The 16,049-nt window shown below is 42.9% G+C and overlaps 1 protein-coding gene across 2 annotated transcripts in view; it reads right to left on the minus strand.

Moving 5' to 3' along the window:
* The window catches only part of BCL2L13 (BCL2 like 13), a 104,502-nt gene extending 91,139 nt beyond the window's left edge, over positions 1–13,363 (minus strand). For both annotated transcript variants that reach the window (XM_026654342.1, XM_026654341.2), the window contains exons 1-2: positions 13,259–13,363; positions 3,542–3,731 (exon numbers count right to left, since the gene is read on the minus strand). In XM_026654342.1, coding sequence (XP_026510127.1) covers positions 3,542–3,662 — 121 coding nt within the window. In that variant the 5' untranslated portion in view covers positions 3,663–3,731; positions 13,259–13,363. The remainder of the gene's footprint in view (positions 1–3,541; positions 3,732–13,258) is intronic.
* Between the last annotated feature and the right edge of the window lie 2,686 nt (positions 13,364–16,049).

The raw sequence follows: 16,049 nt of genomic DNA on the forward strand, positions 1-16,049 counted from the left end.
TATGTCCCTAAAATTAGTATGTGAACAAATCCATGACTTTGGGAAAGCATCTGGATTTAAAGTAAGTTATGCTAAATCGGAAATGCTAACTATAAACTTGCCAGACTCTGAGAAGTCAGCCCTCCAGAAGTCATTTGTGTGCAAATGGGCAACAAATTCTATAAAATACCTGGGAATTCATATCTCAAACAACCTAGAAGAGCTCTATGATTTAAATGTCAAATCACTACTTCAGAAAATAAAGAAAGATTTGGAGTGGTGGGGAAAGTATGCCATTTCTTGGTTGGGAAGAAAAGCCACACTCAAAATAAACATTTTGCCAAGGATATCTTTCTTGTTTCAGAATCTTTCGGTAATCATCCCAGACTAAAACCCTAGCAGGAACACACACCCTAGAGGATGTTGTTAGAATTTATACAGAATAAGGGTATGTCTTCGCTACCCACTGATCCAGCGGGGATCAATTTATCGCATCTAGTCTAGACGCCATAAATCGACCCCCGAACGCTCTCCCGCTGACTCCTGTATTCCAGCGTCGCAAGAGGCGCAAGCAGAGTCAATGGGGGAGTGGCAGCAGTCGACTCACCGCGGTGAAGACACCACAGTAAGTCGATCTAAGTACGTCGACTTCAGCTACGTTATTCACGTAGCTGAAGTTGCGTAACTTAGTCTGGTCTACACTGGGCGGGGGAATAGATCTAAGAAAAGATCAAGGGTGCAAATACTTTGTACAGACCCATTAAACAGAGTTGACTGACTAGCTGTTCAAAGTATTCTATGGTACTATCAAGCCAGCAAGCTCAAAATAATAGTAAGACTGGGGGGAGATTTAACCCAGCCAAAATACTGGGTCTTTATTCAACAAGAAAACTGTGGCTGTGCAAACATTGCTAGGCTACCGGATTAATAAAAAATAATCACACCCTCCAGAAATTACTACACATTCATTAGCAAAAGATAATCTATAGGTTTGGGATAGAACTACAGATGAGATAAATTATTTTTCCTCACCAATGTCACACATTGCAAAAAAATCCAGATCTTAATGGAAATAACGAACCAGAGAGCTTTAAAGACTGGGAGAGCCATAGAATACAAATGGTTGGCCAGCTAGTCACGAAAGAAACTTTTCTAACTTATTTAGAGATCAAAACTAACTTAACTTGCTCACTCTCCATGGTACCAGTGCTTTCAAATTAGGCATTGTTTCTCAGCTTTCTAAAAAAGCTGTTTATACAGAAAACAAATGTTAATAGAAACAATGAAGTATAACTAACTAATATCAATTTTTACAGACAACTTTCCACACACAAAAAATGTCTATAGGCAACATGCTGGGAAAAGGATCTGGATAGACAAATTACTCCAGAGGAATTGGTTTTGATCTGGAAAAGAGGACCAGCAACCTCAGTCTGTGGCACGATAAAAGAAAATGACTAAGATACTGCCTTAATGGTACCTCATACCAGTCACGGTAAAAAAATATACTGTATATAGATTGAATGGGGATAAACATTGGAGAAACTGTGGTGAATGAGGAGATTTTATATATACACGGTGCATATGCCCAGTCATTAGAGAGTACTGGGATACAATTCATAACCAAATACCACAGGTTGTGGGATATTTCTTACTAAACGATCCTTTGGTAATCCTCCTGTGGCTTTCTAATGGGGAAAATGGTCACACAAAAGGAAATCAATCTCATCTGCTAATAGCTGCTATGCTACGGATATGATAGCCGCTCACTGGAAAAAGTCCAACCCTACAGGAGGAGGCATAGCTCAGTGGTTTGAGCATTGGCCTGCTAAACCCAGGGTTGTGAGTTCAATCCTTGAGGGGGCCATTTAGGGATCTGGGGCAAAAAATCTGTCTGGGGATTGGTCCTGCTCTGAGAGGGGGTTGGACTAGATGACCTCCTGAGGTCCCTTCCAACCCATATATTCTATGAAAACAACATGAGAGAGAGTTATTATGGAAAAATTAATGAACCAATTATATACCCAGCAAAAGAAACAGAGAATAGATATTAAATATTTGGTTACCATTTACTGAAAAAAAAAAAACAGACAAAGTACATTCACCTGCAAGAAACTCCAGCATGTGTCCAAATTTTGGGAATATTAATATTTGATATTTCTAGTCTGCTAAATATGTGTAATCAGAGATTTCACTTAAAAAAAATCAACCCGTCGTAGATGATGTAATGATGCTCACTCTAATATGGCAACACCCTGTCAAATCTGATGACTACAGTTCTGCATAATGTCTCTTTAAACAAATGCTCACTATTGTAATGGTTACTGTTTTGTTTCTGCATATTTACATGGCAAGGATTTGTAAACCTGTTAATACTTCCTAAATAAATAACTAGTAAAAAAAGGGGACAACCCAACAAAACATACAAGATATTTATACATGATGTTCATTTTATGATTATTTGTTGAACGTTTGGCACTAAAGAATAAGGGAAGACATGGTAATTGGCCTATGCTATTTACAATCTACCTTAGACGAGTACACTCTTCAAGCACTGCTTATTTCCCCTATTCCTTCCTCTTCCCCAGATGGTGGGTTAACAGTGAAAGTCTTCATGGAAGAATTATTTTAAAAAAGAAGGAATCTGAAGGAAGAGAGGGTAGCCCTTTAATACACAAGTTGGGAGAATGGTCCAAATACTAGTAATAGAGGTAAATAGGCTCCCTGCATTATTTGCTTTAAATTCTGTTGCCTTGCTGTACAGTTCAAAACAGTGCTACTTACCAGAAAAGAACTAAATACAATGTAAAAAACATACTTCAGTTCCACAAAGATGTCAGATTGTTAACCCTGGAAACTAAAATTATATCCACAAAACAAGAGAAATAGTCTATGGCAGTCGTGGCTTCCTTTAGACTGCCCCCACCTCCAAAATGCCTCAGTCCTGCTCTGGAGGAACTGCTTCCATGATCCATGCAGTGCTTGACTTCTCTAGCCTGGTCTACACTAGCATTTTGTTGGAAGTATCCCACCACCGTACTACCACTGACTGCAGCTACAGTGGAGCACTAATATAAACAGGGCACAAGTGCGTATACCACAGTGTTGTCTAAACCTACTGCAAGCAAGGCTAGAACTCAGACAGTGATGAAAAAAAAAGCCTGATACCTGTCTAACCTAGCCCCAGTAGATAAAGCATGAGTGGGAGATTGCCCAAAAAATGCAACTGCAAAGAAAGCCTCAGGAGTGGCAACAAGGATGACATCCAGAATATATCTTCTGAGGAGCTATAGTGAGACCACCTATTTGTTTCATAAACGACAAAAAACGCTGTGATAATAAATTGTAGTCACTATGGACTCAGCTGAAATTAAACCAGTTACCTAGATGTGAACTGCTTTGTTTCTATCTCCAGGTCTTCATGTTATTTTAAAAGTGAACATATATAGTGAGATGCACAAGTCTAGCTGCTGCTTTTTGCACTTTTTACATACATGCAAGACAGAGTTCTCAATTCTACAGTTAATTGATAAAGCAGCCACACAGGTAAATACAATGTTACCTGGAGTTGAGGGAGGATGTTGCTCTTGTGGCTTCTCCTGTGACAAGAGCCCCAGGTAGCGGAGAACAACATATTTTGTTTCATAGTGAAATCCTACAGGCACAGCAGTAGAGGACGCCATTGGATTGACTTGCAATGCTCCACAGGGTTAATGGTGCACGTAGTTTTTCCTTCTGGCTAGAGGGGAAGACTGAAAGAGAGAAGATTAATTTTTTTTGTAAGGAAGAGCAGAAATCCAAACTCCCTATTACAGTAAGAGCAATCACACCCCAGGATTCTGCTAAAGACTCTTAAGAGTTTCCATCTCAATACCCTATGGAGAATTTATAACTGCTGTTTCCATCTGCTTAGGGTGAAGCTTTGCCTACTAACGCCTCAGTCCAAGATGACATTTCTTTCCTTTCTTTTCCACTCCAGTATCATCCAAAAAAGATATGGCTGGATTAAAATGGAAAAGGGGATGTTGGGCGCTCTCTTACTTGCTTCAGACTGGAGAAACTTTTGTTTATGAAGGAACACAGTTAACTGGAAAACTAGGCTTAAAAGAGTTTAAGACCAGTTTGTTTCTACACATACATGAATTCGCCTGACATTTTTGTGGCTTTCTAATCACTTGCCTACAAAGTAGGAAACCACAAATTTTCTATTTTCATAAATGTTTTTCTCTTCCCCTGTTGCTGTGTGACAGGCCAGCAGGAACAGAGAAAACTGATTATAGTGGAACTGCAAATCTGGGAACCTACAAAGTGCTGTTAAGTGCAGGAAAACTAACAGAAAGATTTCTCTCTCTAATCTCTCATTTATCGTAATCATTGTTTATGCTTGTAACAATAAATTTTCAAATTGTGGTTTTTAAGCCAATAGCGTATCTCTAAACTTAAATCTGTGTAGTTCACTACTGCTTAGTTAGGGCCTTTACACAGGGTTTGAGAAGTTTACTTACCAATAACTGATAAGATAGTTTCACTTTGCTGTCCTGTCTCACACATTAGTTAGAGAGAAACTGACAGAACCTTGGCCTGTTTCACTACTGCCTGTAGTGCAGCCATGAAGTTCACCGGACTTGTGAATTTCATGTTGCAGCTGCTCCATAATGTTCCCTTTAGATACAATATCAGGAAACTGTGGGGGAGTAAGGGTGGAGAGAGAACTCTCCTCTCCCCAATCCTTACTTCCCCGGGAACAGCTGAATTTTTTTGTTGTTTCTGCTGCTTCTCATAAGATTCCAGCACTGCTGCTACTCACACCTTATTGCACAATTAAACTGACAGTGGTCATCTCTCATTCACTTTAGTGTTCAAACAGCAGGAGCACATGGTTAACAGAGGAAAGGAATTCCACACCCTTTACAGGTGTCTCCCTCTGCAGGTGGGAGGGCATCTCCCTGACCAGTAGCAGGTTATGAGACTGAATTTCTCAGCCAGGCACTATCCCTCGATGAGACAGAGATCCAAATATCTTCAATATAAACATCTAGCTGATCGACTTTTCCATTCCTACTACTTTTATGTATTTCACTTTATAAACCAGGGGTAGGCAACCTATGGCATAGGTGCCAAAGGCGACACGCGAGCTGATTTTCAGTGGCACTCACACTGCCCGGGTCCTGGCCACCGGTTCGGGGGGGGGCTCTGCATTTTAATTTAATTTTAAATGAAGCTTCTTAAACATTTTGAAACCTTATTAACTTTACATACAACAATAGTTTAGTTATATATTAGAGACTTCTAGAAAGAGATCTTCTAAAAACGTTAAAATGTATTACTGGCACGCAAAACCTTAAATTAGAGTGAATAAACGAAGACTCGGCACAGCACTTCTGAAAGGTTGCCGAACCTTGTTATAAACACTCAAATGAGAGAAAAATGAAAAAAATGTAAGATCAAGAGAGCTAAAGTATGACAGCTGAGAAAGGGTAGCAACGAAAAAATTACCAGATCTCAGATGGAAATCACAGAAAAGAAAAGAGGTTCAAGGCAGATTTTAAAAAGATTTAGACTATTAGTGTCTATTTACTTATTTAAGTAAAATGAAGTGTGGATAACTATTTCCAATGGGAATCTAGTCAAGCAGCACAAGGAAGCCAACCACAATGGTCAGGGAATTCACAATCAATTTTAAAGTTAAAAAGCTCTCAATTGCTTCAAATTGTTATTTCCAAACTATAAGTAGTGCATGTTTTGCTGCTAGAGTGGACATCTAATGATGAAGCTGAAAGTACACTACAAAGATGGAGGCTACAGAAACAGCTATTTGACGGGTTCTGAATAGTTCTATCACTGTCAGGACTAGTGTGACAATTACTTTTAGCTAAAAAACAGCACCAAATTTAATGGTACAAATCTGGTTAGATTTATAGTAATGAAATCTTGTGAAAAACAGAGCACTACTTTAGGAGCCTTTTAGGCCATTCCTACTGTTTAAATTTCAGATTGCCTTGTGATCAGTACGAACAATGCATTACAGGGCCATAAGTACAGTCCATTCGGCAAATGATGCCTTTAAAAGAAAAAAAGTCTTCCTTTGTGTCCAAATGAGACATTACAAGTAAGTTCTAAACCTCCTCATTATTGCAAAGGCAACCAAATTGTGGAAGATAAGCAAAAATAAAAGCTACACTGCTATAGAGCTGTTTTGAGGTAGTATGGAAAGGATAATAAACTTGACAATAAAAGATGCAAAAGGAAGGGAGTCAGTGGGGAATCAGTTAAACTATTCCTTTTGATCTTTAATACTTTCAAACTCATTTAGTATTAAAAGCAGTGTGGAGATCACTTTCATTTAGACTATACTCCGGGAAGCCCTGCCTCCTCTTGTTTATTTCAGAATGCCTGGAATATTCCCCATGGTTGGCTCCTCCGCTGCAGAAATGACTGCAGCTGCAATTCTTACACAAGACTAATGGTGAGATACTTTCGAATCAACACTGGCATCTCTTCCCTCACATTCATAATCTTACATTCATATAGCACCTTTCATCCTCAAGTGCTTTATAGACAACACTGTAAATAATGCTACACCCAGCACTAACAAACTTTCTGGGGTGGAACAGCAGCTGTTACACAACACACACCTACAGCACTACACATTACGTGAAGAAAAGCACCACAGCTATTTAAAACTTCAAAGGAAATTTAGGTAGGCAGAGCATACTTTCATGAGATGGGTTAAACCTTGTTATGGTTTGAGTTAAAACTGCACTGAAATTGATGTGAAAGATGCCACTCTTCATCAAGCGTTTCCCAACACATTATGGAGCTTTTGTTCAATACTGTTTCACAGAACACCCCAGGTTCCCACCATTTCCTGCAGCACTTACATGGTTCCTTGGAGGTCTTTGGTTTGCAAACTGAACTGCACAGAATTGTGATTATCTTACATAACCTGAAAGAATTTCAAATGATATCTGGAGGAATCCAAGCACTGTACTATGAATCATCTAAGAACAATTTTTAACAGAGGATGAGGCACTATCCTTAGATGAGATATCTGAGCCAGCATAGAAAGGAAGGAAGAGAGTCCACCAATACACAAAGAATGGGACTCCGTGGTGGTACAGGGAACCACATACAAGACTTAAGCCTAATTCAAGAGAATTTCAGTACATGCTCAACACCTCTAAAAAATCAGGCCATGGGTTGTTTGGAAAAGAGGTTAAAAATGTTTCCCTGTGGAGAGGATGAAAGAAAGAACTAGCCACACGTAAAAGATTGTGGGCGCTCCAACACTACAGTGATGACAGCATAAGAACCTGTATAGAACACCGAACAGGAGGAGTCTTCTGCTTTGCTGAGAAAACATCAGTGACAAACTTCAGAATCCAAAAGGTAGCATGTCAGAGTTATTGGCTGTTGCTGAAGAAGGGCCTACAATACAATAATGTGATTGCTCATTTTGATTATGGTGGTTTATAGTTAAGATTTTTTTCATTTATGAAGTGAAATAGAAAATACTGATTCTCATACTGCAGGCTTCACAGAAAAGGCCAGTTTTTAGAGTAAATTAAAAGACAAGAGAAGTGTCAAGGCAAACCAGAGGAGGGACAGAGGAGGGAGGAAAAAGGAGCAGATACACTTATAAGAGAAGCAGACAAAACGTTCATCAAGACTGGCATCATTTCTGGAGCAGAGGAAACAGAGCTCAACGTAAGAGCCGAGGTCAAATAAGCAGAGAATAGTGTTATGAAGTGCCTTAAAAGAAAGGGGGGAAAAAATTAAATGGATGCAATGGATTTAACACAAGAACAAGAGACTGATTACTCCTTATCAAAACAAAATGCAAGGGCTCAAATTCATTATTGTGAATGGCTAACAATACTGTTACTTCACAAAACCCAATACCCATTAAAATCTCTACATCTATTCAAGTTTGTGACCCATATTCCTCTCTCCCCACCTCGCATCAAGAAAAACCTCCATTATCTGTTTGACATGGGCTCAGCCATTCAACTGACCTGGGAACTGGTGTGGTTAGCCAGACTGACATTTCCTCATGCAGTCTGTCGCATCCTAATCTGTAGCAGGGTCATACATCAATTACGTGACAATACACAAGCTACCCAATGAATACAATGTTTATAATTCTCTGGTGAAGGGGCTTTGCTATGTTTTAGCCCTCGCCTATTAGATGGGATTTCAGTGCACACTCAGCTTTCCATTTGCCTTACTAAACTTACAGTCAATATGCAGCTATATTGAACTGTATTAAAGTACACTCTGCCAGATGTCACCAAGATTCACAGAGAAACTGCTGAGCTCCAGTTCATTTGCAAATTTGACACCATCAGATCAGGATTAAACAAAGACTATGAATGGCTATCCAACTACAGAAGCAGTTTCTCCTCCCTTGGTGTTCACACCTCAACTGCTAGCAGAGCACCTCACCATCCCTGATTGAACTAACCTCGTTATCTCCACACTGATTTATACTTGCCTCTGGAGATTTCCATTACTTGCATCTGAAGAAGTGAGGTTCTTACCCACGAAAGCTTATGCTCCCAATACTTCTGTTAGTCTCAAAGGTGCCACAGGACCCTCTGTTGCTTTTTACAGATTCAGACTAACACGGCTACCCCTCTGATACAAGATTCACTGGGTATCCATTTAACTGTTATGGATCAGAGACCCACCTTATGTGTTTATAGCTACACTAACAGAATATTACAGGTTTTTTATTGCCAGGTTTATAAAGGATAATGGGAGACTACTACCCTTACAGCAGTCTATTTAACACTCTAGAAAAACACAGCCTCAAGTGTAGCAGCCCTGTTACGGCTTGTGTTCGCTGCATAGTTAACTGAAGTTATAACTCAAGTGTTGCCTCTAAAGTTGCTGGCCCACCAGGGGGTCTAGTTTAGGGCTTGAGTAAGCACAGCTTGTCAGCTGCTAATACAATCACTCTGGGCTTTTCAAATATTTTTTTGCAGTGTGGCCACTCTCACTCAAGCTAGGCTAACCTTTGTGATCGCTACAGTGATGACATAGCCTTAAAATTAAAATGATTTTTAAAGCAGCACACTTTTGAAATATTCCACAATTCTGAGCCCTCTCTCCAGCATAATACTTCAAAATAGTTAGGAGTCTCAGTTCAGCCAGTTCACCCATTACACTTTATATCGCACCTTAATCTAAGATGTTGTATTTACATTGCACTTTTTATTAAACACAACAGATCCCAAAGAGCTTCACTGGTCATAAACATTTGAAGATCATTCCCCATACCAGCACAACAAGAAAGTCAGTGAAATGCTCTACAAGTTCAGAGAAGCATTGCAAGACCATTTTGAACTGAAACTATAAGAGTGAACTAGTGTAGCGGTTCTCAAACTGGGGCCCCGAGTATTCCGGGGTTCTGCAAGTCATGTCCGAGGCCACCTCCCCCCTCCAAGTGCCTCCTGCACACTGCAGGGGAAGGGGTAGAAAGAGGCAGGGAAGAGGAGGGGCAGGGGTGCAGCAGGGGCAGAAAGAAGTGGGGTGGGGCTTGGGTGGAGTGGGGGCTAAGCATCCCCGGGGAAAATAAAAACCAGCTTGGGGATCCGCTACAAATTTTAAATCAAAATAGGGGTCCTCAGGCTGCTAAAGTTTCAGAACCACTGGACTAGTGGATTGATTTAAATCAAGGTATTAAAATCATTATTTAAATCACCAAGTGGAAAACATTGATTTTAATAATCAATTTTAATCAACTTTTCCATTTATATGTCAGTTATTTTCTAAAGCAGTGGTCCCCAAACTTTTTACCTCATGCCCCCCTGCTTACCCCTGTCTGCACCCCCCTCCTCCCCGAGCCAGGAGTGGGGCTACAGCTCAGGGGGGTTCAGGGGACATGGACGGGGTAAAGGGGCCAAGGCTGGAGGCAGGAGAGGAGCCTTGGCCGGGGCTGGCAGCCCAGGCCCCAGGCGTGGAACTGGGGCCAGGAAAAGAGCTGGGTGGTGATCCCTCCCGACGTGGGGGCTGGACTGGGCCCCAGTCGCGCCCCCGCAGTTTGGGGACCTCCATTCTAAAGAAAGGTGCATTCTCACTGGTTGTTGTAACCATTAAAACACGTTTATTAACAACTAAATACAGCCTTTACACTACATCTGGTACATCTTTTTGCTACATTGAAGGGTACATTATAACTACATATATTTGTTTAAGAAATTATATAGCTTAATATTTTCAGATTCTTATTATACATTTTTAGTATGTTAGGAAACGGTTAATGATGTATTGCTTATTTACTACATAATTAACTTTTTGCTCACGATTTGTGTCAAGCTGCATACGGGTCAAAGCTGGAATTTAAATGCACAAAACCACATATAAATTTATTTTTATTAACAAAACAACCTTATATGTTTTGGATACCTAAACTTCTCTTATCAGAACATGTTTCACATTTACAATTAAATACTAAGTTTAGGTCTTAACATTTTATATTAAATTCAGATTTCATTTTCCACAGGTTTATTTTTCAAAAGAAAAAATGTAATTTAAATAACAAAATCAAGAAATCCAATTTAAATTTAAAATCATTTTTTATATTAAAAAATCATCACTTTTTTCCACCCTGGTTTAACCTGGCAGTATTGGTCTCCGAGAATGTCTCTTTCATCTGCTAGAATTCCCCATAGCACCTGCTTTTGCAGGAGTTGGAAAATAACCACACATCTTGAGGTATTGCTACTCTGGCCACATCTACACTGTGTGTGTTACAGCAGCATAGCTAAGGTGCCATAGCTCCGTTGCTGTCTCCCGTAGTGCAGATACAGACTACAGCAACGGAAAGGGTTTTTCACGCTGTAGGAACTCCACCTCCCCAAGCAATGGCACCCTAGGTTGACGGAAGCATTCTTCCATTGACTTAGCTGCATCCATACCAGAGGTTCAGTTGGTAGAGCTATGGCGTTCAGATGTGGATTTTTCACACCCTTTAGCACCGTAGCTATGTCGACCTACGTTTTAGGTGTAGACCAGGCCTAAGTGACACTAACTGGTTTTAGTAAATGGTCAAAAATTCATCAGAATTTAAACATTTCAGTTCCTACTGGAAATGAATCAATATTTCATCTATTAATATTTCTCAAGTTGTTTTGTAGTGGTATTGTAGTCATGTTGGTCCCAGGACAGGTAGGTGAAGTAATATCTTTCATAGGACCAGCTTCTGTTGGTGAAAGAGACAAGCTTTGGAGCTACACAGAGCTCTTCTTCAAAGCTCAGTGTAGCTGGAAACCTTGTCTCTTTCACCAGTGAAGCTAGTCCGAAAAAAAAAAAAAAAAAAATTACCCCACCCATCTTGTGTCTGTTTCTCAAGTGACACTTAATAGATGGAGGTACTTGAAAAACAGTAAAAAGCTCTGTGGTAGTCATTTATTTGGGGTGTGGTTTTAGTTAACCTTATAATGCTCATTTAATTACATTCTCCCATACACAAATGGTTTGATTTTTTTTAAAAAGAACAATTAAATGACCTAGTGAAGAGGTTCTCAACCTTTTGCAAACTTTGACCTTAAACTATGATGTTGATAAATCATTAAAACCCCAATTTCCATTAACTTAAGTATTACAGTTTTCACTCATTTTTAGTAGTTTGCAATGCCATTTAATTTCATGTTGCATAAATTAAAAATAGTTAAAACATAAGTTAATCAACTGGTATATTAATTTAAAAACATTCACACAAATATAATCCGTGGGATAGCTGCGCAGTCCTTTCAGAATGCACAGATACTCTAGTGGTGAGTGAGGTATAAATATCTCTATAGATAGAGAAATGTCAAGAGGCGAATCAAAGCAATAAGTCAGTCAGTAAGGTAGGAATGAACAGAAATCATATGCCTGTATGCTATATCAGCGCACACACTCCAATGCAGGCACATATACCTGTGCAGCCAATAGTCACATCCTTCGGACACCTGATCTATATGCTACCGAATCATTTGCCATTCAGATCCTCCACACTATTCCTTGCGTTTACATTTTAAACTTCCCTCCAAAATTATCCATTAGAGATCGTTAGATATTTGATATTTCAATACTCAAAGCTCATTCACTTGCAAAAAAACCCCAGCACACCTGTCCAATTTATTTGAACATTAACATTTGATCGACATACCTGGTCTGTTAAATGTGTGCACAGAGATTTCACTCAGTTTAGTAAGATCACTAGAAATGGCATATTATGGGTGTTGTAATGATGCTCACTCTGTAATACGGTGACCCCGTTAAATAGAAAGAGTGGGTGTCTATATTCCTGTAAAAACAATGAGGAGTCCGGTGGCACCTTAAAGATTAACAGATTTATTTGGACATAAGCTTTCGCTGGTTAAAAAAAAAAATCAGATGTATTGTACACTTCTTCTGTACAATGTTATGTGTCTTTGACTAAAAGCTCACTGAGGGAACCATTGCTGTGTTTCTAATCATTACAGGGCAAGGATTCCTGAACTTGTTAAAACTTGCTAAATAAGCAGTGAAAAAGAACTGCCCCTTACAGGGTTTCTGGCACGTCCCCCTCCAAGCACCTAGTACAGGTTGATACGCAGACAGGGCTGTAGACGAGCTGGACCCCGGGTCTGGCCCGGTGTTTCCCCCTCTCCCGAAGGGAGGAATCAGTCAGCCACGCGGCCATGGGGACCCCGTGCAGGAGGGGCCGAGCCGGGGCTCAGGACCTGCTCTCGGAAGGGCAGAGCGCGGGGCTGGGGAGGTGCCAGCCTAGGGCACGGCGGGGCCGCCAGCTGCAGCGCCAGGCTCCTCACCTGTGGCACCAGCGCTGCTGGGCGGCCCGGAGCGAGGAGCGCTCGGGTCAGCCTTCGCCACGGGCCTCCGCTCAGTCAGCGCGGTGGGGGGGAGGGGGGGGCACGTCCTTCAGCCACCGCATCCCAAACAGTCCCCCGCGCGCAGACACACGGGAGGGCGAGGGTCACACCGCAGGGCGCAGCCCCCTCCCCACCGAGACGCGAGGCAACCAGGGGGGGGGAGGTGGTAGCTGGAGAGATCTGGGGGGGGCTCCTCCCGCCCCGTCACCGGTACGGACACTGCCCGCCGCCACCGTCACGGCTCGCGGGCGGCTCGTGACCGCCCCTCCCCGCGCTCGTCCTCTCCCCCCTGTGAAAGTTCTCCAGGCACCGAGTCCGAACCCGGGGGGCGCCGCGCGGAACCGCCACCCTCCTCGCCACGAGCCGCACGCGCGCCGAGGAGGGGAGTGAGGGGCGCGCGTAGAGTGCAGACCCTTTACCTGAGTCTCGCGAGGCGGCGGCAGCGGACGCGCGGCGCTGCCTCCAACCTGTGCGTGCGCGCTGCGCTCCCAGCTGCCCTAAATTACAGACGCCGCCATGATGGAGGGGGGGAGCGAAAGGGCATCAGGTAACGCTAGCGTGGTCACGTCAGGGGGGAACCGGAAGGACAGTTCGCGTCATGTGACCTCCACTCGGCGGCGATAGCAAACACCCTTCCTCAAGCCAATGGGTAACTTCCGCCTCGGTACCTGTCATGGCGGCGGTGAAGGTGGTTAGGTGTCAGCCTGACTCGCTGCCCCGATAGAGCCGGGCTGACCCCGCTCAACGCGTGACACAGGCTCCCTCATGCACACCCCGCCACCCTGAGCGCACGGCCCTGTGCCCCGATCCCACTGCCCCTGCGACTCTCTGGCCCCACTGTCCTCGGTGGGGATGGGCTTGTCCTGGCCCCGTGGCCCCATTGCCCCCAGTCCTCCTGGCCCCGTGTCCCTCTCACCCAACTGCCCCTCATGGAGCTGGGCTGGGATCATCTGTCCCTGCGTCCTCCTGGCTCATTAATATTTCCAATATTTTAAATCTTTCTCTCAGCTCCAAAATCCAGAACAAAAAAACCACACTCCCTGCCCAACTCCACCTCACCAAAACGTGCTCTCCCACCCAACTAAAATATATGCCCCCCCACCCCAAGAAAACTAAGTGTCCCTACTGACTGTGCCAAAAATCGTCACCCAGCTGAGCAAATAATTCACCAGGGTGCAGCAAAAAAAGACATTGCATTGCAACACAGGGTTGCTTGCTATTATTTTTATTATTATTTGTTAAGCAGCAACTGCTTGGTCTATGTTGGTTAGAAAGGCATCGCTCCAAGAAGCAGCTTTTAATAACGCTCCCAAATGTAATACGCACTACAAATGCTTCATGTGACCTGTGAACAGTCCACAAGCGGATCACTTGGAGAAAACTGACACCATCCCCAAACACCAAAGTAGTTGTCAGCCCTACCCAACAAGCTTAGGCCTGATCTACACTACAATCCATGCAACAAACCTCGATGCCAACTCTTCCCACATATCTACACCAGCGACATCATCACAGGACCTAACCAGATCAGCTACAACATCACCGGTTCATTCACCTGCACGTCCACCAATGTTATATACGCCATCATGTGCCAGCAATGCCCCTCTGCTATGTACATCGGCCAAACTGGACAGTCCCTACGTAAAAGGAGAAATGGACACAAGTCAGGTATTAGGAATGGCAATATACAAAAACCTGTAGGAGAACACTTCAACCTCCCTGGACACACAATAGCAGATTTAAAGGTAGCCATCCTACAGCAAAAAAACTTCAGGCCCAGACGTCAAAGAGAAACCGCTGAGCTTCAGTTCATTTGCAAATTTGATACCATCAGCTCAGGATTAAACAAAGACTGTGAATGGCTAGCCAACTACAAAAGCAGCTTTTCCTCCCTTGGTGTTCACACCTCAACTGCTAGAAGAGGGCCTCATCCTCTCTGACTGAACTAACCTCATTATCTCTAGACTGATTCTTGCCTGCATATTTATACCTGCCTCTGGAAATTTCCATTACATGCGTCTGACGAAGTAGGTATTCACCCACGAAAGCTTATGCTCCAATACATCTGTTAGTCTATAAAGTGCCACAGGACTCTTTGCTGCTTTTTACAGATCCAGACTAACACGGCTACCCCTCTCATACACTACAAACTTAGGTTGACATGAGCCGCGTTAAGTCAATCTAGTAATATATGTGTCCACACTACTGAGTCCTTTCCATTGACCTAAGTAGCCTGTAAAGTCAACTTCTATACTCCATCTCCGCGAGAGGCGTAGCGCTTGATTTGACATCCATGGGTCAACATGAGGATAGTGTAGACACTGTGTTGTGTAATTCAAATTAATTGGCCTCCAGGAGGTGTCCCACAGTGCTCCGCTGTGACCGCTCTGGAGAGTACTTTCAACTCCACTGCACCGTCAGCCAGGTACACAGGAAACAGACACTTTGCTGTTAAAGCCCTGGGAACGTTTGAATTTTCATTTCCTGTTTGATCAGCATAGAGAGCTCACCAGCACAACTGATTATGGAGACTCAAGGCTGCAAACACGCTCCAGCATAGAGTACGCAGGAGGTGATGGATCTTATTGCTGTCTGGGGAGAAGAATCTGTGCAGGCAGAGCTCCAGTCCAGCAGAAGAAACACTGACATTTATGCCAAGATTGTGCAGGGCATGGGGGAGAAGGGCTACACCAGGAACACGCAGCAGTGCCTCGTGAAAATAAAGGAGCGTACCAGAAGACAAGGGAGGCAAACAGTCGTTCTGGTTCTGCCCAACAGACATGCCACTTTTATGAGGAGCTGCTTGCGATTCTCAGCGGCAACCGCACAACTACCCCACAACGCTCAGTGGATACCTCCCAGGAGCCCCGGGCGACCTCGAGCAACAATGAGGAGGACATTGTTGACAAGGAAGAGGAGGAGAATGTAAGGTAGGCAAGCGGAGGATCTATTCTCCCCGACAGCCAAGAACTGTTTTTAACCCTGGAGCCCATCTCTTCACAGGACCAATTGGCAGCAGAGCATGATGCCGGGGAAGGTACCTCTTGTGAGTACACATTTCCAATCAAACTGTAGGGGTTACATGCTATTATTTTTTATGTTTAATCTGAACAAAAATGTAGATGTAGTGGGTATTGGTGGTCATTCCAGCTATGAAGAGGGTGCTCTCTGAAAAAGACTATTTATGTGCACGGGGATGGCGTGGGAATC

This window comes from Terrapene carolina, unplaced genomic scaffold (genome assembly GCF_002925995.2).
Source record: "Terrapene carolina triunguis isolate 2854851 unplaced genomic scaffold, T_m_triunguis-2.0 Scaffold190, whole genome shotgun sequence".
Classification (NCBI taxonomy): Eukaryota; Metazoa; Chordata; order Testudines; family Emydidae; genus Terrapene; species Terrapene triunguis.